Source organism: Nelumbo lutea, chromosome 1, assembly GCF_056320005.1.
Source record: "Nelumbo lutea isolate HS-2025 chromosome 1, American lotus-T2T, whole genome shotgun sequence".
NCBI classification, from domain to species: Eukaryota; Viridiplantae; Streptophyta; class Magnoliopsida; order Proteales; family Nelumbonaceae; genus Nelumbo; species Nelumbo lutea.
The window spans coordinates 215873586-215899569 of record NC_142684.1 but is presented as its reverse complement, the minus strand read 5'-3'; the positions used below and the strand labels follow the sequence as shown (position 1 = coordinate 215899569).

General features: G+C 37.2%; 1 protein-coding gene across 1 annotated transcript; it reads left to right on the top strand.

Annotated features, from left to right (window-relative positions):
- The first annotated feature begins 1860 nt into the window (after nt 1–1860).
- LOC148880953 (histone-lysine N-methyltransferase ATX4-like) lies at nt 1861–25166 on the top strand. Its single transcript, XM_088963088.1, has 23 exons — nt 1861–3673; nt 3831–3886; nt 3969–4182; nt 6526–6654; nt 6777–6845; nt 6936–7004; nt 7322–7413; nt 7557–7649; nt 10933–11068; nt 11320–11422; nt 12169–12268; nt 12365–12489; nt 12833–12978; nt 18023–18127; nt 21307–21371; nt 21757–21964; nt 22357–22443; nt 22540–22596; nt 22695–22784; nt 22869–22955; nt 24084–24158; nt 24500–24600; nt 24779–25166. The coding sequence occupies exons 1-23, from the start codon at nt 2639–2641 to the stop codon at nt 24858–24860; spliced, it is 3324 nt and encodes a 1107-aa protein (XP_088819214.1). The 5' UTR covers nt 1861–2638; the 3' UTR covers nt 24861–25166.
- Nucleotides 25167–25984: the final 818 nt, after the last annotated feature.

The following is a 25984-nucleotide window of genomic DNA, read 5'->3' as shown; positions in this document are numbered from 1 at the left end:
CAGCTTTTAGATTGAACCAAAGTAGGTAAAGTAGAAAAAAGAGAGGATTGATCGTTTGGTGTCTCCTGAACCAGAAATGGTAGAGCCTTCTCTCTTCATTGGTCAACCAGAGAATTTACTTTAAGGCTTAAGCTTAATTAAAACAGTTGTTTGTAATCTAATCTAATGGTGAAATGTCCCATCAATGAAATGATCCGATTAATCAACTCCCTTAGTCCCTTTTGTTTTGGGTCCAATGGAATGATGGGATGAGAGGGGTTAAAAGCACTTAAATTAGTGTCTTTTTTCAACCATCCCAATCACTATGTGATCTTCACTCTCTAAGAGTGCCTTTGGTTAAGGTAATTCGAAGTTAGAATTCTGAGTTCCACCCTAAGATTGGGCCTAGATTTTGAGTTGTGAGTTCCACACCAAGATTTCACCTTATAATGAAAATTCACTAAAATTTATAAAATGCCAAGGATGTGTTTTAGTCAAAAGGTATTGTCCAAATGAAACGATAAAGCCAAAAAATTAACTTACAAACTATTAAGCCCAGTTCCACCCACAGGAATTGTGGTATTAAGTGACTATTTGAAAATTAAATATAGTTTTATTACGTGCAAACTTTTTTTTGATTGGATCACTCACAGCCGTTGGATATGATTAGGGATGTAAATGGGTCGAATTCAAATTGGTTCAAACAATATCCGAATTCAAATCTGGTTTAAAAATTCGATTTGATATCTGACGGATATTGAAAATTAATATTCGAATATTTAATTTGATTTGAATTTGACTAATTAATTCTTTTAGGTAATTAATAAATATATAAAATAAATATTTTATTTATATAAAGTATATAAAAATATAAATTATATAAAACATTTAAACATTTTATATATTATATATAAGAATTAAATAATCGGTCGAATTTGGATATTTATCGAATCGAATCAGGTCATATCCGAATTCGAATCCTATTAGATAGTTGGTATTAATAGAATATCCGAATTCGACCGATTAGATATTCGAATTGTCTGAATTTGTTTCAATTATGTCAAATTTTGAATTCAATATTGGATTTTCAAATACCTTGACACCCCTAGATATGATGCCATGTTTCATGTTGATGTTGTGGATCTAATCTAACAAAAATTTCAGCCGTTAGATTTAATATTTTAGGTCAGTTATTATAAATCAATTGTCCAACTAATCTGGACCATTTGATAAGCATCATTATATAATATGATATAATATTAGCATGCACCACCATACTGGAGTAATGTGTGCACATAAACAAAAAATGGTGATGAAAATTGTCTTGATGGTGTTTATTTGTAAAAAACGAGTTAGGAGGGATGGGTATTTTTTTTTGTTAGAAAATCGGTCTCAAAAAATGCCTAAGCTACCAAATATCATCTGAATTTTCAAGCCCAGGCCCACAAAACAAATATAAGCCCATCCAGTGCAAAAGATACTCATCGAAAATCACATTCTACGTCCTTGACACGTATGACTCTCTTTTTTTGTTTTTAAAATAAACCCCTTCACAGGATGAAAATTTCCCCCAGCACCCGCTGTCCCACCCCCTCGCAGAAGCACCACGTCACGGTCGTCGAATAAACGCATACACGCATACATGACATGTCACTCTAGAAGAGTCAACAAAATAGCAATAATAATTACATATTTTATTATTTATTTCCTAGTTTTACAATGAGACAGTCTCTGAGTCTCCAATTCACTTGGCCTTACCATTTCTTTGGAACTCTCTGCTTCTCTATCCATCTCCCACCTTTATCCAAATTCCAGGGTCCAGACTACGAGAACCGCGCCTCATTCTGTACACGTGGCTACAGGTCGCAGAAGTTTAGATTAAATATAAAATCGGCAGATTAGCGGTGTCATTCCAACATAACGGCAACGTTTCTCCCAGTTATTCTGTATTTTTTCCACGCAGGCACGAACCCCTCCCGTTCCTCGTCTCCCTCCATAAATTTTGTTCTCTTTCTTTCGATTTAGATTTGGAGTAGAAGTTTAAAAAAACGAACGAAAACTTATCAGATGTTAATTAAATGTATAAATATTTTGATTTTTCACATATTTTCTTAGGTTTTAATAGTATATGGTATCATATGAAATAAAAAATATATATCGACCTATCTTTCCCTCGACCCCAACCCAAGAGGCAGTTGGAGCTCGTCGAACAGATCCCCTATTTTCCTTTACCGCTAGAATTTCGCCTACGCAAACTTGTTTCTTCGCTCAACAGTTGCAGAGTTTCCTGCGGAATTCGTCGATTTTTCTCCTCCTCTATCAGTTGTCCAAACAATTGGTGTTTTCCGTCATTGGTCTTCGTGCATTGGCCGGGGAACGATATCGCGTTACCACTGTTGAAAGTGGCTGGCCTTCAATTCGATATCTGAATTTAGAGTCTCGCTGCAAAATTAGGGGTTTTCGGAGGTTTATGTTCGGATCCGGAAGAGAGAATCTGTCTTTCTTGTGACAGAGGGCGGTTTTCGAGGGGTAAACGAGGTAGAAAATGCCCAATTTCGTTGTGTTGAATCGATCGCTGAATTCGAGGAGTTGGCGTTGAAATTAGGGTTTTCTATCGGACTAAGGAGAGGAGTTTGTTTTGATATTCTAGGTAGGAAGGATGATCATCAAACGGAGCTTGAAATCGAGAATGCCTTATCTCAAGCGGTGCAAAGCTGAACAGCCTGGGTGCGAAGACGACGAGAGTTCCGGGAATAAGAAAAAACGGAAGACCAACGGGTATTATCCTCTCGATATTCTTGGCGAGGTAGCCGCCGGTAGAATTCCGTTAACTGGTTTTGGATTCCGAAGGAGGTCAGGCAATGATGGCGAGGAGTTCAGCAGTGTCGCGGCTTCCTGGTGCACCGAAGTATCTTATTGCCCCGGAGAGTTGGATTCGGAATCGAAGAGGCAGGATGCTCTGAAGGTGAAGAATCACATTGCAGATGTTTTTCGACCACCGCTTGTGAAAACTTCACGAGGACGCGTTCAGGTACTCCCTTCGCGTTTCAATGATTCGGTTCTTGATCCCTGGAAGAAAGAAAAGGCCAAACCAAATGTCCGAGAATCCGGTTTCCACACTGAAATTGGAACCTCCAAGAAGGAAAAATTCAGCTGTAAAACAACAAAGTTTAGTAGTAGGCTTACCAAAAAACTATGCAAGGACGACAAGTTCAGCTATGATAGTCCTAAATGTTTTCCACTTCTCAAGGAGGAATGCGAAGAAGAAGAAGAAGAAGAAGAAGAAGAAGAAGAAGAAGAAGAAGAAGAAGAAGGGGGTAATTTGCTTTTCAAGAACCTTGACATTAGAAAGTATTCTAGTTCTCGCAGTTCTCTTACATCTCTTCACGAGCCCATAATTGAAGTTGAGAAATCTGGACCCCTGGTAGAATTTCAGAAGTCCCCTAGGAACTTTGAACTGACAGGCATACCTAAATCGTCCAAGGAGAATACTGAAAAACGAAAGGGTTTCTACAGGCCCGAAGACTTTGTATTGGGTGATATTGTTTGGGCAAAATCAGGGAAGAGGTATCCAGCATGGCCGGCCATCGTCATTGATCCGATGTTGCAAGCTCCTGATACAGTTCTCAATTCCTGTGTTGCTGGAGCTATTTGTGTAATGTTTTTTGGATACTCCAGAAATGGGAAAGAAAGGGTAAACTCTCTCTCTCTCTCTCTCTCACACACACACACACGCTCTACCATGGTAAATTATTATTACTATTTTTTTTTTTGGTTTCAAAATGGACGTATTTTTAATACCCCAAGGTATGCTCATTTAATTATGATTGTAATTATCCCGTCACGAGCAGGACTATGCATGGGTGAAGCATGGGATGATTTTTCCATTTATAGACTATTTGGACAGGTTTGTAGCTACGTATTTTATCTTATCTGGAACTTAAATTGCAAGTAAGGAAGTTTTAGAGGCCAAAATTTCGTTCCTTCAGATTTCAGGGACAGACGCAGTTGCACAAAAGCAAGCCTAGTGATTTTCGGATGGCTATAGAGGAGGCGTTTTTAGCAGAGCATGGTTTTATGGAACTGCCAGCAGAGGAGATGAATGCGGTGGTTGGGCAGCCAGCTTATAATCACTCTATTCCAAGAGGAGTCCAAGAGGCTACTGATTCAAACCAGGATCAGGAATGCTATTCTCAGAACCAGGCAACTTTTCTTACTGTCTAGTTTTTTCTATCCCTACATTATTTGAGTTTCCACAGGAATATCAAACCAGGTAGACAATTAATAGAATGTTAGGGTTTTTAATAAGTATTTTGTGTTGTCCTTTTTTGCATAATTCTATGTTTCTTCTTATTTTAATTCACTTTTTTCCTTGAAATAATGAGATCCACTGAGGCTTCAAGATTCGTGCCTCATGCATCAGAAGACCCTAGCACCTTCCCTCATACCACTGTGTTTTAAGACAATGTAAACCTTTTTTTTTACTGCCTGGCTATAGCTGATGTAACATGAAAAAGTTGAACCCGTGGCCTGCACTTCCTGAAAGCAAGAAGAAATAATATCAAATGGAGAAACGACTATATTGGACTTTAATCTACTTAATCTCCCATTTTTGTGATCTTTCTAGTGCATCGTTCAAGTATCAAATAGCATTTAGGATTTAAATGGGTTGGTCCACATGTGGTATACTATATGCATGCCAACTATTAACTGTGATATGTTGCAGCATCAATCACAATAATCCTGAGAAACCTAAATGGAATCATAATCACCAAATTGATCAAAAGAAAGTTACAAATCACCAAAATACAAACCCAGAAGGTAAATTTATCAAGTTAATAATTAATGACACCTCATAGCAATCATTTTTGAGCTTGTTTCATTGAATAAGTTACAATGGTTAAAGGGTTATATCTATTTCCTGGGACATGGTTGAAAGTTGAAACACTGAATGAGAATAATTAGCAGGATATGAAGGAAATTTTAAAGTGGCTGCCAGCCTGATGCAACTGTTTTCCAGAAAAATCTATGAAAAGATTCTTTTAATTTTTTTTTGGGGTCCCCCCCTCCCCAACAACAACTAAGAGGAAATTAAGAACATAATTGGCTTGTGAATGCTTCATCCATATATTTCTTTTAGAGTTTGAGGTACAGGTACTGGAGCACTTGGTGTTCTTCTGCCTTGTTCACGGTTACATTTTTCAGGAGTAGCTAACCTTTCCAGTACTAGGTATCAATATTGCAGAAAAATACTGGAGGAATGTGTGAGTTAATTCTTCTGTCACTGCTATGGCAGTAATCTGAGCACTATGATGCGGGCCAGGTGAATGTTTTAAAAGGCGTGGGAGGCGTATACCTGGAGGCGCAGGCGAGGCACCCCCAAACGCCCTGAGGCGTATGCCAGAGGCGCTGACACCTCTGAGGTGTACGCCTCATGCACACCTCATGTAAAAAGTCAGAAAAAGAAAAAAGAAAAAAAAAGAAAGGAAATGAAAGGAAAAGAAGGGAAGGGGAAGAAAAAGAAAGAAAGAGAAGAAAAAAAGAGAAAAAGAAAGAAAAGAAAAGGGAAGGGAAGATAAGGGAAAAGAAAGTGGGCCGGGGGCTAAGCCCCCGGACTCCTTGGCTCGCCTCTGCTTTGACAAGAACCCCCCCCCCCAGCTAGTGCTAAAGATTTTTATTAAAAGTAAAGAAAATGAGAATTTTCTTCCTCTTCTTCCTCCTCATCCCCCTCCCCTTGAGGAGGCTTACGCCTCTTACAGTCTTACGTTCTGAACTACGCGGCTACACCTCACGCCTCTAGGTAGTGGAACGTCTCGCGTCATGCCTCCACGTTTTAAAACATTAACATGTATGTAGCAACTAGCTGGAAAACAAATTTAAAAATTTTGAGCTTTTATATCTAGAATAAAGGTAAGGGAACAGAACTCCATGTTGAACCTTGTGCTCATTATTGTATCTGGAAAGCTTTTCGATGTCCTTAACTTTTTTCTTTATTAACTTGAGTTCTTGGAATGATGTTAGTTGCAAGAGGCTTTATAGGCTATTTTCTGCAAATTGAGATGTAGGGCTAGGCCTATTCTTCTTCGAATCAGTCTTCTGGTCCTTGTTATGTTTTTTTGATAATTTTCTGGTCCTTGTTATGTTTCCACTATGGCTCTCCTGCTTCCCTGATACCATGAGAACTATTGGTTAATTATTCTAGCATCCCCTTTCACCTACTTCCAACCTTTATCTCTGAATTCTAGGTCTGCATAAATTTGGAAAGCTGCTTCTATGGAAGCTTACAAGTCCCAATAAGATGCATACATAAAATGGGGAACCTAGAAATTGCATATTCTTTAACTGTTTGCCTTGCAGCTCTCTCACTGGATCTATTTTGTAATTCATGTACCATCCAATTATCATTGTACTTGCAAATCATGTAGAAATTTGTAGCATGGTTTACTAAAATTCTTTATTATTCCTGTAACCTGGTATTCCTTCAATTTGTTCATGAAATTTTTGTTGTTTGATTGTGTATGCTTATCCATTTGACTCTCTGTGCAGGATGCATTTGAGAAGAAGAAAGGCACACAGCCTTGTGATGGCTGTGGATTGAGCCTGACATTTAAAACTACAAAGAAAGTGAAGGGTTCAACTCCTAAAGGCCAATTTCTATGTAAACATTGTACTAAGGTCTGTATTTTTCGTCCCTTATTATTGGGGTCTTGTGATTGAATTTTGCATCGCAACATTGATTTGCACATAAACTACAGTTTACCTAACTTTTCATGGTTGGCCTTCACTGTTTTTTGCAGTTATTGAAATCAAAACAATATTGTGGCATATGCAAGAAGATCTGGCATCATTCTGATGGTGGAAGTTGGGTAAGGCAATCTAATATCTAAATGGAGTTTTTTTTTTTTTTTTCTATATAATGTCAAGTTGTTGATAAATGTTGTTGTTTACTGTAACAGGTTCGTTGTGATGGATGTAAAGTCTGGGTTCATGCAGAATGTGACAAAATTTCGAGCAATCTTTTCAAGGTTTGGACATAACTGATTATGAAATGACCAAAATCTCTAATGTTTATGGGAGTGATTAGGGTATATCCCATTTTTGATAAAATGGCTGCATCCCTAATTAAAAGACAAAGAAGCCACACTATAGGTTGCCACAGAACTCAAAACATGAGGATGCTTTTGTCTTTTAATGCACATACTCTTTAAGTAATGATAGGGGTTTGCTCCCTTTACAAAAATGGCATGTGCCCTTATCTCTCACCATGTTCACTATTGTGCTTTATTCTACTTGTCTTTCTATGCTGAAAGGTTGAGTCTTTGACTTAGTTATTGAATGCCAGGATCTGGAAGACACTGATTATTACTGCCCTGAGTGCAAAGCAAAGTTTAACTTTGAACTATCGGATTCAGAAAAATCTCAGCAAAGAAATAGGTAGAACTATGTAATCCTTTTCTTTAAATCTTCCCAACAACTTATTTGTCAGAAAGGGCTATGCGGCATTTACACTGCTAGTTGGAGCTTTCCTTCTATTTTTCTGTAGCTAAAAACAAAAAGCCATCCACTTCTTGAAACAGATCTGACAAGATTACTGGGCAATTTGTGCTGCCGGACAAGATAACTGTTGTGTGCACTGGCATGGAAGGGATATATTTTCCAAGTCTTCATTTGTAAGTATCAATCCCCTTGCTAAGAATATCTGTTGTTATTTTGGTAGGAAATGAATTGATGAGAACTTTTATATTTTTTTCTTCCCATTGGGCAGTATTGTGAGTCTATTTAGAACTTTGTTTAGATAAAAATTGGCAACTTTATTAGCAGGATAAGAATTGTATAAGCAACAAGCCTTCTTAGTAGACAAATAAGAAGAGGAACAAACCTGAAACTGGCCATACTACAAAAAATACAGAAAATCAGAACTGTAGTAAGTGAGATGGCTACCCACTTATGATCCCCAGCTTATTATCCATCATGCCCAACTTGTCACATCATTCATTGTGCCACAAACTTGGAAAACCTTTTTTCAAGAAGTTGCTTCGAACTGACATATGGAGCACAAATTTCACTCTTCTCAACCATAGTTGTCAAGGCGATGCCTAGGCGACAAGGTGCACTTGGAGGCTTGCCTCGCCTAATCGCCAAGCAGTTTTCTATAGTGTGTTAGACAAAACTTTTATATTCTTAATTTTTTGAGGTCGTAATTTTAAAATAGACATTTTTAAACTAAAATATTCATTTTGTGTGTTTATGTACTAATTTCTTTTTATTATTTTCTTATTTGTTAGGGTTTAATCAACATAAACATTGCTAAATGCTATATTGAACCCTGAAAGACTTCAAAACCTGAACCAATAAGTAAGGAAGAACTTAAAATGTTGTCTAATAAACAAATTTACTTCTTTTTCCTTACTAATTTTGTGTGTCTATACTATATTACCAATTTTCTTCTTCCACCTTTTCTTTTCTTTTGTTTCTTCTTTTTTCTTCTCATGAATATGTTGGAATATGTTGATTTTCTATACTTTAACATGATGTTTATACTTTTCTCATGAAAATTATGGATAATTATTAAGGAAATATGATTATGGAACCTAGGGAACTATCCTAGGATACACATTTTTACTTGAAAAAATCCATCACCTAGGCCACTAGGCGACAAGGCACCCCCCTGTCACCTAGCCTCACCTTGGCGCCTATGTTTTCAACCTTTTCCCTTATAAAATGCTTGTCAATTTCAATATGTTTTGCTCTATCATAGTGGATAGGGTTGGTAGCAATACTTATGGCTGCCTTGTTGTCACGATATAGGGACATGGGGTTCACAACATTAAGCCCAAGTTCTCCTTGCAAGTTCTTTATCCAAAGTACTTTGACAACACCATGGGCCATGGCCCTAGACAGCCTTAGCACTTGATCTTGCCACAACACTTTGCTTCTTACTCCTTCATGTCACCAGGTTTCCCCGCAAATGTAAAATGTCCACTAGTGGATTTTCTATCATCCACAGTCCCTGCCTAGCCAGCATCTATATAAACCTCTATTTTCTGATGATTATGCTTCCTAAACAACCCAACTTGGATACTGTTACAAGTACTCAAGAACCCTTTCTACAACCTCTAGGTGAGGAACCTTAGACTGGCCAAGAACTCCCCCATTGCATAAGCAATGTTAGGCCATGTCATAGAAAGATAGTAGCCTTTCTACTAACCTCTATAACTACTTCACATCCTTCAATGGTTCTCCATCACAATCTCCCAACTTATGATTAACATCAATGTGGGTATTAGCCAACTTTGCCCCTAGGAAATACTGAAGGGGTCCTAGATCTTTAACTTCAAATTGAGAGACCAAAAATCCTTTAACTTCTATACTGTATCTTTGCACTCCGATTACCTATGATAATAATGCAATCTACATATTGCAACCTTTTCCTGACTCTTCTTAACAAAGATAGCCTTTCTAAGTAAAGGGATACCCAAGGGAAATACATGGAATGTACTAGGGGTCCAACTTACCGTAGGTGGGGGACAAGTCATGAACAAAGCACTGACAACTGAAAACTCAAAGGAATGGAAAACAGAGACGACTGGGGAAACAAGAGATGATGAGGGGCCATAAGTCAAGCATCTTGGATGGCATACTGTTAATTACATAAGCAGGAGTAAGTACAACATCCATCCAAAACCTCTTAGGAACATTCATATGCAATATTATCCCACTGGCAACTTCAACAAGATATTTATTTTTTTGTTCAGCAACACCGTTTTGTTGGGGTACGAACTTTGGTGGAGAGAGCCATGGGAAGTACTCATTGAATCATATTATCCAGTAGAAACCAACAGAAGAGGAGTTTTCGGAGTAAAAAATATGGGCTGGTGGCACCTTCTTGGCTATTTATACTTAAGTGATAATTAAAAGGTGAGAAAATACAAAATAGCCCTCGTGGTGCAAGCTATTATAAAAAACATAGAAAATCTAACAGGAACAATTAAGCTTTTGTGGTAGTAGAGACATTTTTTTTGTAGTAATTGAGTCATTCAATATGGATATTTGATATCTTTCTTGGGTACAGAAAATGAGTCATTTTCATCAAAATTTAGGAAATCATGTCAAACCAGTATCATTCCAATGCACCATGCAGTTTTGGCTTGCTTTTATTCTGACCTCTTTTACTTAATCTTCATTTATACTAGAGAATGACTCCCGTACTAAGTACAAGGCAACTACACATATATTATTTTGTTTGAGATTTCACCATTTATGTGCTATATCTAATTGGAGATCCTTGTTTAATTTAAAAAATTAAATTGGGTTTGTAATTAATAACCCATTTTATTAAAAAGAATGGGACTCACACCATTGAAAATCTTTATAATGAGTTTTTTATTTGAATTAAGAATTTAAATTAGAAAGATTAATATGGGTCTCACATCTTTTGAAATGGGTACTTTTTTTACATAAATAACTACATGTTAGTAGTTACTATCTTTGTTTTAAGAGTGGGGTTAAGTACTCTCACTTTTCCTAAGACTGCTTAGACACATTAGGAAGAAAGCTTCTATTTGAGAATGGAAGCATCCACTACGTGTCTGAAATTGCTACTGTTGTTTCTTCAATTTTACTGGTGAAATTGCCATGCCTATAGTTGTCCTAGTTGTGCCCATGTAAACTTCAACTTTTGAAGCAGTCAACAAATTGTGTTCATAATTTCCTTTTTTTTTTTATTTATAACTTTGACACTTTGTTAAAGCCAAGAAAAGGCCTTCTTTGCCCACAAGGCTTGGCTGGTCAACTTGACCTGTTGGGTTGGAAATTCCAGCCTGAGTAGTCTGAGTTGATTCCTGAACTTTGGAGCATCACTTTTTTTTGGACTATATGCATAATACAGTGCTCATCTCTGTATTTTGATTTTAATGAATTTCACATACTATGTTTGTTTACTTTATTTTCCAGAGTTGTATGCAATTGTGGTTCATGTGGAAAAGAGAAGCGATCGCTTAGTGAATGGGAACGACATACAGGTTCAAAAAAGAAAAATTGGAAGACAAGTGTTAAAGTGAAAGGTTCAATGCTACCTCTGGAGCAATGGGTTTGTACTTGTGGATCTTGTTAATTTTCAGTATCTTACTTGCTTCTCTCTTACTTCTGTGTTTCTATCTGATTAAATGAACAATTGGAAGTCTGATGTCAAATTGAATGGTTTGGTGCTACCACTGGGGGCTTGGCCTGTGCTTGTATGCATTTTGCCATATTCAGCATCTTACAATATTAGGCCATATATTCATTTCAATATCTATGTACATGTATATGAAATCTTAATGCAATTATGCATTATTGCAGATGCTGCAAATGGCAGAGTATCATGAACGGGGACTTGTTTCTGCAAACCCTCTTAAGCGACCTCCAAAGCTACGGAAGCAGAAACTGCTTGATTTCTTGCAAGGTAAATCCTCTGTTCCTAATTTTCTATTTCATCAAATATTTTTCTTGGATACACTTACTGCAAAGATCCTTCACATGGTGTAAATCTTGCCACTGAGTAAACTGGTTATTATTATTATTTTGATAAGTAAAGATAAAAATTTTATTAGGAAACTTAATCCACAAATATTGCAAAAGGCCCAAGGAGCAATCACAAGCAGCAAAATCAAATTACAACCGAGCCCAGAACAATTGATCCCTAGTAAGTGGTAACCCCTTGTTTAGTTAGAGTATTTGCTATTCCATTAGCCAATCTTCTTTTCCATTGAATTCTTAATGTGATATTACTATTTAGCCCTCCAAACTTCTTTATTTTCCTCCCTACTTCTTCACTTCTCAAATGGTCCAAATCAGGGCTGCCCTTGTACATTTCTAGAGAACTCTCTGTCTGTACCCTTCTCTTAAGCCATTTAAATGTAGAGGGGTCAAATAGCAGCAATAGCAAATGGGCAGGAGATTATTAGGTGGTAATAACTCTACCCATTAGTTTGCAGAGAAAAACATCAGTTTGGAGACCAGCAAAGAAGAGAGTAATCTTCCCATAGAATACTTCCCTAGAAAATTATTGCTGAATTAAACCAGTTTTCTAATAATGATATATTCTCTATTTGATCCTAGTTTTTTTTTTTTTACCTCCACTGTACTGGCACAGAAATGCCTTTATGTAATGTAACTTCTGCAACTGAATAGACTGTTTCACTGTGACAGAGAAGTATGAACCTGTTTATGCTAAGTGGACGACAGAACGGTGTGCTATTTGTAGATGGGTTGAAGATTGGGATTACAATAAAATTATTATCTGCAATAGGTAGCTTCTTTATTTGTTTTTAGGAAATTATTCCACATAATGAGTTTTTCCACGTAGTACATGAAATTAATTCATTTAATACATGATTTGTTCCAGATGTCAAATTGCAGTCCATCAAGAATGTTATGGAGCAAGAAATGTTCGTGACTTCACTTCGTGGGTCTGCAGAGCATGTGAAACACCTGATGTCAAACGGGAATGTTGCCTTTGTCCTGTAAAAGGTATGTTTTCTAACTTTATGGAAGCCTTTTGGCTTGATTACCAAGTCACTTGGTGTTTCTAGGTTTAAGGAGATCTTTACGGTTTAATGTGCAACTAACTAGCCTGGTATGCTTTGAAATTCTTCAGTATTGAGGTTATTGATAAGTTTGATGGTTTTCCTACCATGAAGTCCTGTGTTAAACAACTTTCATTACAATGTTTGTATCACCTAAGTTGAATAAATAAGAACTTTAGCAAGCTAAGAAAATGCCAGTGCGTTTATCTGCTGTCAACTTGTCTTTTTTTTTTTTTGTATATTGATTTTGATCTACTCTGATTATATTTAAACTGTTTTTTCTTTAGGGGGTGCTCTAAAGCCATCTGATGTGGATACATTGTGGGTTCATGTTACATGTGCTTGGTTTCAGCCTGAAGTTTCTTTTTCAAGTGATGAAACAATGGAGCCTGCTGTTGGAATTTTAAGAATTCCATCTAATTCTTTTGTGAAGGTAAAACTGTTTTTATTTTGTCCATTTTTTTTATCAGTACAGCATAAATTCATTCATTAATGAGATTTAAAGTAGTGTACAGCATAAGAGATACAGAAGTATAATTCAGTCAATGAGAGATATTATCTCTCCCCCAACTATTCCCCTCACTTACAAAGGTGCCCAGAATATAGTTCCTCTCCCTACCCCTTGTTTGGCTAGTTTTATCCAAAAAATGTCATGAACATTTTATGGCAAATATATCTGAATAGCAGAGTTTATTAATAAATGAACACGCTTTTTTTGACAAGCATCAAAAGGTATTCATGAATATGTATAATTAGAACGGAGTACAAAGGGGGCAGCAGATCCCCAATACTGCACTGTATACCACAATCTACACCCAAAATCAGTGTTTTAAAAGCGCAAGGTGGAAGGCGAGGCACGCGCCTTTTTAAGAAAGGCGCAAAATTACAAAAAAAAGCTAACAAATAAAAAAGTCGGAAAATTCAAAAAAATACCAAAGAATTAAAAAAAATGCAAAATATTCAAAAAATATTAAACATAATGTTAATAAAATAGATAAACTTGAGTTTTAAAATAAATGATTTAAAAAACCTATTATCTAAAATTAAAATACATAAACATAACATGTAAAGTGTATTCAAATGAGAATTTAAAAATAAAAGCAAACATATAAAGCATTTTCAAGCATGTAAAACCCACAATCTCTTTTTTCCTTAATTGCATTGCTTCAAGTAGTTAATGTGATGTAAAACATATTGCATTCTTGATTCTATGAGTCACCTTTGTACCACGTCCCTTGAGGCAAGCCCGAACAGGTCTATGTTAGGGTTTGAAATTCTTATTTCTCACATAAAAAATAATGATTTTATGACCTTTATTGCCTTTAAAGAAGATATTTTATTGCAAATGAATGAACAACATTAGAAAATAGGGGGTTCTCCTCGAGGGGCGTGGTCGGGGGCTCTACCCCCGTCCCAGCCGTTAGACTCAAAAAAAGCAAAAAGCGCAAAATTTAAAAAAGGTGCACACCTGGGCTGAGGCGCAAGGCGCATCAGGTGCACGCCTAGGTGCACTAGGCGTGTGCCTTTTGAAAGGGGTGTGCCTAGGACCTGGGCGAGGCGCATACCCCAAAATGCACCTTGCCTGTGCGCCCCCTTTTAAATCACTGCCCAAAATATCTTGCCAATGTCATACAAAGTCCCTCTCTCTGATCAGCAACAGTAATTAGAATTTTATTGATATAGTTTTGGAAAAAGGACTCCAAAACTCCAAATTGTTTGGAATGGAGGGAACCAATAAAAACACCCAATGGTTGACATACAAAAGATGGTTGCCAAGAATTTACATCTTAACATATTAGAACCTGGGCATGGTGCCCCTCTTATCTGCCCTGTTGACTCCATTCCCATTCCTAGCTTTAGAGTCTGCCGTCCCACTTGTCAGATCATGAGACCCATCTGAATAAGCAGTTTAAATTTGATTTAAATGCCTAGTCCATAAGAAAAATTCTAGTATCCACATGAGACATACATGGATAGACCTTTTTTCATGTTCTCCAAAAAATTCTGCAGTTTCCTTCCTTAGAAATACTCCAAGATACTACATAAGGAATTATACTATATTCCAAAATGGAGCTGTTACAATCTGTTGAAAGTGTCAGTCAAGATTTGCTGCCTCATCCCCAGCAAACTCCCTTGAGGCATCCCGTTTCCATCAGTGATGGTGTGATAACCCTTAATTTTGACGGTTGTGCCTTAGGCAATCCGGGCTTTGCAGGTATTGGTGGTACAGTAAGGGACGAAAGGGGCAATATCTGCTGGACTTTTAGTGGTCCACTCGGTTGGGCCGACTCCACAAAGGCTGAAGTGATGGCTGCTCTCACTGGAATCAGGATAATAAAGAATCTGGGAATTCAGAATTTGATCATTGCTGGTGATTCAGCAATAAAATGGTTAAGAGACAAAAAAGGGGGCCCTTGGAGACTGCATCACTGACTGAAGCTTGGGATTCTTTGGATGGTTTGAATGTTAACATAGTTTGGATTCCTAGGGAACACAATCATACTGCAGATGGCCTAGCTAAATTCGGTGTGTAGTTGGAGCATCTGTATAGGACAAGCTTCCTCCTTTGTAACTTGTAGGGGTTCCCCCCTGCTTTGTATATCTCTTGTTCCCCCCTTTTTTTCTTAATAAATTCTGGTTAAATTTTCTCAAAAAAAAAAAAAAAAGATTTGCCTAGATCAGTCAGTAAGTGCTAGAAAGAGGGAAGAAGAAGAATTACAAAAGTAGGAGAACCCCAGGCAAAAGAGAATCTGATATTGAGTTGTTTTGCACAGATGATGCTTCTATTTATAATCTAAATACCTTTATGGTTCAGGGGATTGACTGTATAATGCTGGCATGGAAGCAAGGAAAGAATCCATGGGGAAAGAAATCATGTCTCCCAATTCCTCATCCAATGACAATTTCACATTTTGCGTGTTTTGAGTCTTTTCAATTTTTTTTTTCTAGTTTGTTGGTGTCTTGGGAATACGGTTTCAAAGTCTTTAGAAACCTACTTTTAGAAAAAACCGAAATGACTATTATGATCACTTTTTTATGTACTATGTACATAACTCCCACAATTACTATATACAGTAAAATTGTGATATCCTATTTATAGTAATTTCTGGAGAGGAGTAAAATTATGATTTCCTTTTTCCACCATGTTTACCCTTGGTAGGACTTTCTCCTTCTTGTCATACATCGATTTGGTATCATAGCAAAGTTTGGAGAGGTTCGGAAGATATTCAACGCTCATTGGAAGAATTTCAAACTCAAATTAACAAGATTATCTCTAAAGCACGGACCTAGCACTAAAACCAAATTGATGTAGGATGGAGTCCTACTGGGGTGACCATGATTGGAAGAAGAGGGAGAATCAAGGATCTGAAATATAAAAGAAACAATCTATAGGGAAACCCAAACAAGGACTCTTACTCTTAAACAACTCTAATAACACCGCCGTACTAATCCCTTATTAAAATTACCTTATAATATAGACAGCCGGAAATCACTAAAAATAACAAACCATGACTTTACTGTAAATATAATTATGAGAATTGCTATCAAATAGTAAATTCAAATGCTACCATAAATGAAATGAAATGAATCTGTTATTGATAGAAAAGTGTTACCATAAAAAATAATTTTGATTTTTACTAAGGAAAATTTCTATAAGACTTTAAAACCCTATTCCTAAGACAACAACAAACTAGAAAATCAATTTGAAAAGACTTGAAACTACTAAATTAAAATACCCAAAAAATGTGAAATTGCCATTGGATGAGGAATTGGGAGATTTCTGATTTCTTTCTCCATGGATTCTTTCCTTGTTTCCATTCTTGCATCACTGTAAGAAACCTTTCAAGGAAGCCATGCCACATGAAGTAAGATGTTCTGCAGAAATGCATTTAATAGAAACAACTCTTGAAGTAAAAAGTAGAAAGACTCAATTGAAAACTTTTATTTGGGATTTTGTAAATAAGGGCTAGACACTTGCTAATCTTCCTGTTTAATTAAGGCCCATGGAGAACTGGTCTTCAGATCAGTGAGCTTTCTTGAGAAGAGAACTCTTTGGTAGTTCTTCTCAGTTGAGTTGAAACTCTGTAAAGCCTTGGGAAAATAGCACTAGATCTTGCTTAATTTCTTTGAATGGTCCTTCTGAAAGTGTATCCTCAATCTGTTCCGAACTTTGAAGTCTGTCAATGGTGCATTACTCCTAATTGCCTTACATAAGGTTTTGACTACTTTGGAAGTGTGTCCATGACTCCATGAGAAACCTCTGTGTAGTTCATGGTCACAACCCCTTCCAAGTCATCATGTCCTCACAAGGGAAACCTCCTAAATCACTTCCTAAGGAGAGCTTTGTTCAAGAAGCCCCCTGGACCTCTTAGAGATGTGTATATACCACCCTTTTCCACTTGACAAAATGAAACCTCTTTTTTTACCTGCTCCTACTCCAAAAGAAGTCCCTTTGATTGTTTCAAGGCTCTTAGCAACTGGGGTGGCATCTTTGGAGAAAGGAAAAAGCAAACATGAAGGTTGGCAAGGGAACTCTGATGGGTGTGCTCTTCCTGCCAGAAGAAGAAAATTGCCTCTTCCATCTTTTTAATAAATGGATGAGAAATATGAAAGTGTCATAAGCATAATGGAGGTGGGATATGGCAGCTACCTCCTCCACCTTAAAACCTGAAATTGGACCTATTTCCTCAGCCTTACATATAATTTGGTTCAAGGATTTATTCATCATAATGAAGGAAAATGGAAAAGAGGCCTTTGGCCTCTTCACTTGGGACCTCCTACAATATGGAAGAGGTCCAATAAAATTCATTGATAAGCACAGTAAAGGATAGCCGGAGACAATCAAGATACATGCCCAGTGCAGTTTTTCTATGCAGCACTAAAGCCCTTCCACTCCATGACAAACATGAGATAACCACAGTCCATGTGATCGTAGGTCTTTTCAGGGTGCTATTTATACATAAGACCTATTTCCCCATGTGGCCGTGCTGGATGCGAGAATTCAAACACCACTCAACAATTAATATACATAAATTTGCAATCCCTTGTGGGGTTATCTTAGCTATGCTAGGTTAGTCCCCCCTCCCCAATACCCTCTCTAACAATAAATTCTTGTTGATCTGTTATTAATAAGAAGAATGTCTCTCCTTCACAATAGCAACTTGATCAACCAGACAACTGCCACATTAGCCACAATCTTATAAAGACTGCTAATTAAACTAATGGGTGTGGAGTAAGTTTTTTGTCAAGCCAAAGAGAACTCTATAGTTTAATTGTCTTTAAAATAGGGCAACGACAAACTGCAGCTCACCAATCTCAGTTATGCACTTTTTTTGTCATTTCCTAGTCTCTTTTATTGGTTCAGTTGATAATGTTTGGTTTTGTTTGTTAATATTTATAAAGTATAGACATATTTTAATATTTTTTGAATTTGATATAAGTGGTGTTTTTTTTTGTAACTTTGGTAATGGATGTAGGTTTGTGTGATCTGTAAGCAAATGCATGGTTCTTGCACACAGTGTTGCAAGTGCTCCACTTATTATCACGCAATGTGTGCATCAAGGGCAGGTTACCGCATGGAGGTAAGTTGCATTGAGATTTATGGATTAGCTAAGGACATTTTGTGATCTGATTCATTTTTTTCCTCTATATTTTCTGAAGTCTTTAAGTTGAAAGTGATTGAAACCTATAAAAAAAAGTTAAAAAGTAACTGAACATGAAAAGCTTGAAATTTAGAAGCTCTGATTTTAATGAGGTGAAGAAAAACAAATTGGTGCAGTTTTCTTCCATTTGGCTTCTGATGCTTCTATTTTAATTTATGATTTTCTCATACTCAAATTATTGATTGATTGGGGACTATTTTTTTTCTGCCACCATGTCTTCTTGGGTTAGAAATGATCTTTTTTTTTTCTTTACTGGTATTTGTATGCGAAGTATATCTCACCTACATTTCTGATGTTGATTATTTTGCATTTACATAACAGTTAGCTGCCTGTTTTCCATATCATGTCAATGGTTGAGGGAGTATGCAATTTGACAAATAATATAAACAATGCAACAATTTCCAGGGATGCTGTTTATTATTACCCTTGCTTGCATAATGGAAGTGCTAGGTGCTGGATCTGCATCTTGTAAAAGCAGAAGAATAATGTGGTGCCTGTTTGCATGGCCAACCTTCCTTGGGAGTTGGGATTGGGGATTTTGTTAATAGTTATTAGGTCTTATGAGAAAGCCACGATTTATCAGTAGGTAAGTATATGGTAAAAATCCTTTTAAGAAAAACAAGAGATGGGGAATAAAAAAGAAATAGGGAAAAATGATTATACTGGTGGCCTCATGTTGCTATGCAAGATTTTCTCTTCCAGTGAAGAATTGGCCAAGGCATACAGGCTTGGGCTGTATTTCATCTCTGCTAGCCATCCTTGAAAATGTTTTCTTGGACCCTAGTAAGGAAGACACCAGATTTTGGACCCCTTCCTCCTCTGGCTCCTTTTCTTGTGCTTCGTTTTTTGAGACTTTAATTCAGCCTCATGTTCTTCTTGGGTTGTTCTTACCTGTTAAAGGGATTTGGAGCAAACCCATTCCTCCTTGGGTTGGTAGTTTTTGTTGGGAAACTTTCCTGGAAAGAATTAACACAAATGACTTCAGAGAAAAAGACCCAATATCTGTTTACTTCCCAATAGGTGTAATCTTTGCAAAGCTGATGGGGAAACGGGTTACCACCTTATGGTTACTTGTCTGGTTACTAAAATGTTTGGGAGTGGGCTTTCTCCTTTTTTGGATGTACTTGGAATCTTCCCGTGAGTGTGCAAAGCTTGTTCTCTCCTTTGTTCTTTAGATGGCCTAAGAAAAGAGGGAAGGTTATGTGGAGAAGCATTAGGGTGGCAGTGTGCTGGTCCGTATGGGAAGAGAGAAACTCACGAATCTTTTTAGACAAGGAAAGAACCACGGAAAACTTACTAGAACTGATATAAGGGTAGCTCACCGGCTGAAATCTATGGAGCTATTCTCAGAATTTTCCATGCCCGACTTATTGAGAGAGTGGAAAGAAATAGCTATCTCTGCCCAATGTAAGAGGACTTCTAGGCCCTCTTGGTCCCCCCTTTCCTCTGGATTCATAAAACTGAATTTTGATGGTAGTAGCTTAAGGAATCTAGGGCCTTCTGGGATTGGGGGTGTATTCAAGAATGAGGTTGGGATTATTACTGCTATATTCTCAGGCCCAATTGGAGAGGGTGACTCTCTTAGGGTTGAGATTCTAGCAGTTCTGGAAGGAATCCAAAGAGCAAGAGAATTAAACATTAGATGCTTGGTCCTTGAAGGGGACTCGGAGGTGGTGATTAGGTGGCTGAAGGGAGACAGCAGTGGTTTGTGGAGCTACAACAATGAAAAGAAAAAATTTAAATGGCTGAGTAGGGATATTGAGGTGAAGTACAGCTGGGTGAAGAGAAGTGCTAACTCAATGGCTGATGGGGTAGCTAAGCAAGGGGCACTTAAGGAATCTCTGTTTTGGGCTAATTTTTAGCTTCTTTCTTTGTTCTTTTGTTGTTGGGGGAGTTAAGATAGTTTATCTCCCCCTTTTTGTAATTAAAATTTCACAAATCTTATTCATAATAAAGTTTATTGTTATTGATTAAAAAAAAAAAAAAGAATTGGCCAAGGCATGTTGTTTATCCATTTTCATTCTTTGAACAGGAGAGAAACATTAGCTTTGGGTATTGTTTATATTTCTCACAAGACCTTTTTATCTTGATAGCCCAACTAGTAACACTATGCCACCCTAAAATATGCAAATTAAAGTGCTAAAAATTCTGTGTCTTGAAGGTGGACAAACTCACCCTTGAAAGGTGGACATTTTTTAAATTAAAATCTTTAGCAGATTTTTTGGATGCTTCAATGGCATCTGCATCCAGGCCCTTGTGCTGGATTCCAGGTTTCTGGCATGTTCTGTACTAAATCATGCTATGGTCTGCTGTTGGAAACTGGAGATCCACCTATAGGCTGGTGGTGGGTTGGAAAGTAGCAGTCCTACCCAAAATCAAGTTCTTTATTTGGTCTACAACCTTAAGTAGAACCCTCACCAGAGTTCCTGCACGGAGGATTGACATTGGACAATATTTGCTGGTTTTCTGGGGTGCCGGGGGAATTCATCAACTACATATCTATCTATTGTGGTTCTGCATCACAGGCATGGGGCCACTTCTCTTTCAAAGACAACATATAATGATGGGACACCTGAGTTTGCTTACTTTTGCCTTGGAGGGTTGAGGGTGCCAAATGTAACGTCCTTTGGAATTTAATGCCATTTGCTCTCTGCTGGGCCATCTGGAAAGAGAGCATAGTCGGTTCCTTGAATCAAAATCTTCCCTAATTGGGGCCATTATCAACAGAAGTGGTACACGGTCAGTTGGGTGAGACCGTGAGAGTGGCTCAACAGTTTCAGGAGGTTATAATTGAGCAATTCCACTCCAACTAGGAATCCATTTTTGATGTTCAGCTGTTTTGTTTTTGTTTTTTCGTAGTTTTGTTTTTTTTGCCTTTGCTGACCTGAGTATTTATTTCAATATTTCTCTGGAAATGATCCAGGTGGCGTTTTATTTTTCATGATTTTTTTAAAGAATGGCTTATCATATTTGTGGACTTTTATCAGATGGTTTCCTGGGTCACAATGATACTGAATCAATTGAAAATATGCTTGTCTTACTCTGTGTGTACATTTTGGATTATTCTGTGATATCTGCTAACATAATTTCATTTACAGTTGCATTGTTTGGAGAAAAATGGGAGACAGATTACGAAAATGGTCTCTTATTGTGCTTTCCACAGGTAAGACAAATATGCTTTTTAATGGCTTCTGCCTGGCTTCCTTGTTTGTCTTGATGAAACTTTCATCACCTCTAAGCTTGACATGATTTGATTCATCGATACTTCTTCCCTTTTTTTATTTTTAGGATGGTAGATGGTTCATTTATTAGCTGGTTAATTAGTAATCTTTCATTTTGATAGACATTAGTGTGCCATGATCCTAGCAATATTGCTCTGTTTTTTCTGTATTAGCCAGAGTCATTTTAATATGCACTGCAACACCTCTAATGGAATGCTAATTGCTGAGGTTTATGTGTTTCATAAACCTTGTTTTGCCTTCTAAGAAGCCTAAGATGTCCATTACATGTTGATTCAGGTTTGATGCCTTAATGACTTTATGTGGCAGGGCTCCAAACCCAGATACTGTTTTAGTTATACAGACACCTATAGGGGTTTTCTCTGCCAAAAGCTTGCTTAGAAATAAGAAGCAGACTGGTTCAAGGCTAATTTCGTCTAAAAGATCAGATCTTCAGGAAGATTCAACCTCAGAAGCTGATCAGTTTGAGCCATCTTCTGCTGCAAGGTGCCGGATATATAAAAGATCAAAAAATAAGGTAAACTGCATATGGAGTATCTTTTACATGTTTAAGGATGACTTTTATTTGTCTGAAAGTTACTTATTTAGCTCATTAGCTTACTGCTTAGAAAGGATATTTAAAGGACCTGCATGGTGGGCTGTGTGGTCTACCTATGTGTAGTGGTTCGTATGGCCTCAATGCAAAGGGGGTGGATGAAATCCTTGCTAGACCAATGGTCAATCTATCTATTGATTCTAATATGCATCCTTTGGGATGTCCAGAAAAGAATGAAAAGTCCAGATTGGACAGTTTGCTTATTGAATATGCTGATTTTTGGCTAAGATATCTCTCAAGAACCAGCATTTTCGATATTGTGGTAAATTTGGCCCTATTTTCACTTTTATTTTCATTTTTTTTATGTTTACTAGAGGACAGGAGAAGAAGCAATAGCCCACCGAGTAATGGGGCCCTGCCATCATCCTTTAGATGCAATTGAGTGCTTGAACACATTTAAGGTAATTTTATATCTTATCATGCTATGTGGACTTATTTTCCTTTTCCTCTCTTGAACTGGACACAATTCAAATGCTCATTTTTTTTTCTTTAAACAGGAAGACAAGAATGTTAAATCTTTTTCTTCATTCAGGGAACGCCTTTACCACTTACAGGTAAACTAAGATTCCTCTACCTTCAGTCCAAATTGTTGTTTGTTTACCTAATTAACATTTTCTGTACTCATGTTGGTGTTGTTTGTTCATTTCTGCAGAGAACTGAAAATGAGAGGGTTTGCTTTGGTAGATCTGGCATACATGGATGGGGCCTCTTTGCACGTCGAAACATTCAAGAAGGAGAAATGGTATCCCTTTGAAGTTTTAGCTATATTGTGGTCTCTGAAATTCCTATGTCTTGTTTTTCATTTTATTTGATAAACTGTTTCCAGGTTCTTGAGTATCGTGGTGAGCAGGTAAGACGCAGTGTTGCAGATTTGAGGGAAGCACGCTATCGACTGGAGGGAAAGGATTGCTATGTAAGTCACTTCTCATTATTATTTTCTCTTGATTAGTGTTGATTGTTCAAATGTTGGCTGTTGACATTGTCTGAGAGAGCAAAACTGCCACAACATACATTAAAAGCCTTGGCTTATATTTTTTCAAAATTCAAGATTGGATTAGGTTGCTCAGCCAATTTTGATTTGGCTGTCCTTTGCAGTAAGGCTTGTGATGACTTAGAATACGCTGGGGAATTTAAAGTGGTTTACTTCAGAAATAACAAAGAAAACTCTTCCTAGAGCAGACTGTATTTTTGCAGTATACTTTTAGAAATATGGAGAATAAGATCATTTAAAGTAAAAGCTGTTAACATGTGATTTAGCCCTGCTTTTATTTTTCATCCTTTCCTCCTCTGGAAGAAAAAGGAATGACAAAAGTAATTAAATAATTTAAAGGTAAAGCAGAATGTAGTATTAGACTTGCATTTCCGGTCACAGTTGCTGAATTTGTCTATAATAGAGAGGATTCTAGCTCATGGCATTTTTTCATATTGTTTTATCGTCAAGCGCCAAGGTTCCTAGATCTTGGCAGCATTTTGGAAAACAGACCATCTATTGGTTCATTTGACATGTGTACAACACTGATCTTCAGCATATATTTTTTAGAGAGAGAGAGAGAGAGAGCTGATATCATGAATGCATAAACCTCTAATATATTTTCCACTGATCATGTTCATCTATTATTATTTCATTCTCTTAGAAAACCAGAAATGTCCATGTTACCCAGACACAGTGAGGACATGCCTGGACATGGTGTATGTTTTGCCATAGATGTTTTAGGTGGGGTTGTGGAACCATAAATTAGTGTCACATTGTGTGTTCCTATCCTTCTTATGTGTTCCAATTCCATTTGTATGAACATGCTAGAGGTATATCATGATTACCATTTCTTGCATTGGTTTCTTTTCCCTTCACTTTTACTATAATATCAGCCACTTCTGTATTAAAGATTATTCCCCCCCATTTTTATTTTTGGTAATTAATTTCATAGAGATCTTGGTAGCCAACCCCATATAGTTGGGGTAAGGCATGGATGTTAAGGATAATGTTTCATAGAGATCTTGGATCTTGCTTTTATCCTGACATCACAAACTGTTCTTCCTCCAGCTATTTAAGATCAGCGAAGAAGTGGTGGTTGATGCAACTGATAAGGGGAATATAGCACGCTTGATTAACCACTCTGTAAGTTATTCTTGTTAAGGTAGAAATTCAGAGTCAAAGGATAATGCATTTTCGCCCTATATAATGTGTATTACTTCTTTTTCCATGTTTTATACTTTTATTTCACTATTAAGAATGTGCTTTCTTGATGTTTTACACATTTGATAGTTTATGCTGCAAAAACCTGTACATGTCCAAACAGCTGACAGGTCATTTCTATAATCACATATTGTGTCGAATAAACCTATTTGAGGTTTACTGAAGGCAGTGTTTATGAGTGTTCATTGCATGTTTGCAGAACTTTGTAATTGAGTTTGCTGTTGATACATCATCATATGGCTAACTACTTTCTGTCATTGCAGTGTATGCCCAACTGCTATGCAAGAATCATGAGTGTAGGTGATGATGAGAGCCGGATTGTACTTATTGCGAAGACCAACGTTTCCGCTGGAGATGAGCTAACGTATTACCTCTTTCCACAGCCTTTTTCATATGTGTGTGTGTGTGGGTGGCGGGGTGCATGTATGTGTCAATGAGCTTTTCTTCAATCATCTGGTTAGGAACTTAATCATCAACATACGTTTCACTGTATCTTCAAAATTTGCCAAATCACCCCATTTTACATTTTTATGCATTGGCAGGTATGATTATTTGTTTGATCCTGATGAATGTAAGGTCCCATGCCTCTGCAAAGCACCAAACTGCAGGAAGTTCATGAACTAGGCTACACATGATTGCCATTTTTTCTCCACTCGGAGCACCGACTGGTCTCTCCTTGTGTGATCTCACAGTTTTATACGCTGAGTTTGTATCTTATCCGATTATTTGATGATTTTTCAAGCTTAATAAAAGCTCAATATTCCTTGTTAGTTTCGGGGCTCCCATTTATGTAAATTGTCTCAACATCTTTATCCTCTAATTTTATTTTATCTTTCTCATCACAAGTCAGATATCCTAAAGAGGAAAGTCTGCGGATACATTTACATGTACATGTGTTTCAAAGAAATATAGTGCCATTCTTGTAATTCATATTTTGGAGTAATCTGTGTCGCAATTTCCTGTTCCACAAAAATGCTTTAGTATTACTATTACGGTATTACCCCCCTCCAAAAGAAAAATAAATAACAAAAGGTGGTGTTGCTATGTATTTATTTTGCAGGAGAATAAGAAGTGAAATGGCTTATAGATATTTGGTGATGCACTTGCAGTTGCAGGGCTCGGTAGTCTGGAACTGCCATTTGATTTGCATTTAAAGTCTAAACCCTCCATAATGTGGGGTTTTCTCAGGAGTCTTTCACATAATCCTTTTCATAGCTACTGTAGTGACAAATTGACAATCCCTACCCCGTTTTAGGCTGCATTTGCCATTTGGCATTCCTTATTTTAAAGATTTACCTCTTTTTGCAGTTAAAATTCAATGTTCATAGAGGCAGTGATTGGTACTGTTGGTGAAACTGTGGACGATTTGTGTATGTCCATGCCACGTCTTCATCGATATTCGTTTGATACGATAGTGTGTAGATCAAAGCACACTTTTTTGTAATTTCTCATCCATAGTTAAATTTTGTAGGTTAGTTCACGTTACAGTGTGAATTAATGTTTTTGAACCGTTGTTGATCCAGACCGTCAGGCTGTTCGGCCCAAGAGCAGTCCAGGCAACCAGTTCTGTTTTATCCTAAATTCGGTCCTTGAGCAAAAATTATTGAATTGGTCAATAATTTATTATTTCAGATGGTTGAATCATTTGACCCATTCTATGGTTTTGACCGTTTTGGTTCTGGGTAGGGGTGTCAATTGGAATGGATTTGTCCAATCCGATTCAGTCCAATGTGAGTCTATTATAAATG